Here is a 1,277-nt window from a genome sequence, read left to right as displayed (position 1 = left end):
TGAATAAATACAGTACTAACTTCCTTACTTACTCTGTAACTTTGCTCCAGTTAATTTTAGCAGCATGAATCTTAGCATAGGTAATGTCCACAAGTAGATTTATGGTTTCCAGGAGTTTTTAGCATGATTCATTATGGTTTTAAATGGGTTATATGAGGCTAATGCAAAAATTATTCAGGCGGGAGTGGAAAAAAAATAAAATTCTGTTCTCGGTATCTATAAAACCACAGCAGCTGTTTCCTTACATTTCTGACGTAATCTCCCAAGTGTTAGCTTTATTTTGATACCAAGTTTATTTAAGTAGAGTTTGCAAATGCTGAGAAACACTTGGTTATATTTTTGCAAGGTGTTTTGAGCAAAAACATCAATAAAAGTCACTTACATTTTAACTAAACCTTCCTGAAATAGCTATAACTGGATAACTTTTGAAGTCATTCAAATCAACCTGACCACCGCAGCAAACACAAAAATGGCTAAAAATCAGCTATTTTTCCAAATACTGAGCTAAAAGTTTGAACAGTAGCTACATWCTGTAAATGCTCTGGGATTGACATGACGTTATATTCAGGGTTTCACCAAAAACACTAAACGAGACGATATTATTCTAAGGTTGTGGTTGGGATGCAGTACTTCAAGACATGCTAGGATTTCAATTAATTAATTTATTTAGCTTTTGAGCTGATCAGACTTTATTTTTTCAGTGAACACAACAGTGATGCGTTCCTGTCTTTGTGTTTCGCCTCACCTCTTCCAGGTAGTCGGCGTAGTTGATCTCTGACAGCCCCGCTTCAGAGAAATCTCGGAGGTTCTTCTTCCCCTCGGCCTCCAACAGGGTTATCCCTCGCAGGTCGATCTTCACGCTGTCCAGCTGCCTCAGCACATCCTTAGTAAACTGTAAACACAGCGACGCCAAGCTGAAGCTTTAATGAAGACACTGGAGCCTATTTACCATCACTGAATGTCAAAAACAAGGACTTTAACTTGATGAATACGTTCAGATTTACACCTAACAGCATTTACAAGTATAATTATTAGACTCCAGGAAGTTCCTTTAAGATTTTCCGGCGTTAATGAAGAGAAATGAATAAGGTTCAGCAACCAATCAGCTGCTGGCAGCCTGGAGCCAAGTCGAGGTACTAACCACGGTTGTGTTCAAGAAAGAAGAAATGTTGAAGATTTTGTCCAGACGCAAGGCGGAGTAGATGCCTTTGTTCTTTTTGCAGGTGCTGTTAAAGAAAGGCACACACACACACACACACACACACACACACACACAC

The 1,277-nt window shown here is 39.0% G+C and overlaps 1 protein-coding gene across 4 annotated transcripts in view; it reads right to left on the bottom strand.

The window, feature by feature from the left end:
- prom1a (prominin 1a) overlaps positions 1-1,277 on the bottom strand; it is a gene marked incomplete in the record, with an annotated part of 88,690 nt that overhangs the window by 19,648 nt on the left and 67,765 nt on the right. For all 4 annotated transcript variants that reach the window (XM_014028794.1, XM_014028795.1, XM_014028798.1 and 1 more), the window contains 2 exon segments: positions 746-892; positions 1,142-1,226. In XM_014028794.1, the coding sequence (XP_013884248.1) occupies positions 746-892; positions 1,142-1,226 (232 nt within the window).

Source organism: Austrofundulus limnaeus, unplaced genomic scaffold (assembly GCF_001266775.1).
Source record: "Austrofundulus limnaeus strain Quisiro unplaced genomic scaffold, Austrofundulus_limnaeus-1.0 Scaffold808, whole genome shotgun sequence".
Lineage (NCBI taxonomy): Eukaryota > Metazoa > Chordata > Actinopteri > Cyprinodontiformes > Rivulidae > Austrofundulus > Austrofundulus limnaeus.
The sequence above is the reverse complement of the archived record's forward strand: the minus strand, read 5'-3'. Positions and strand labels throughout refer to the sequence as shown.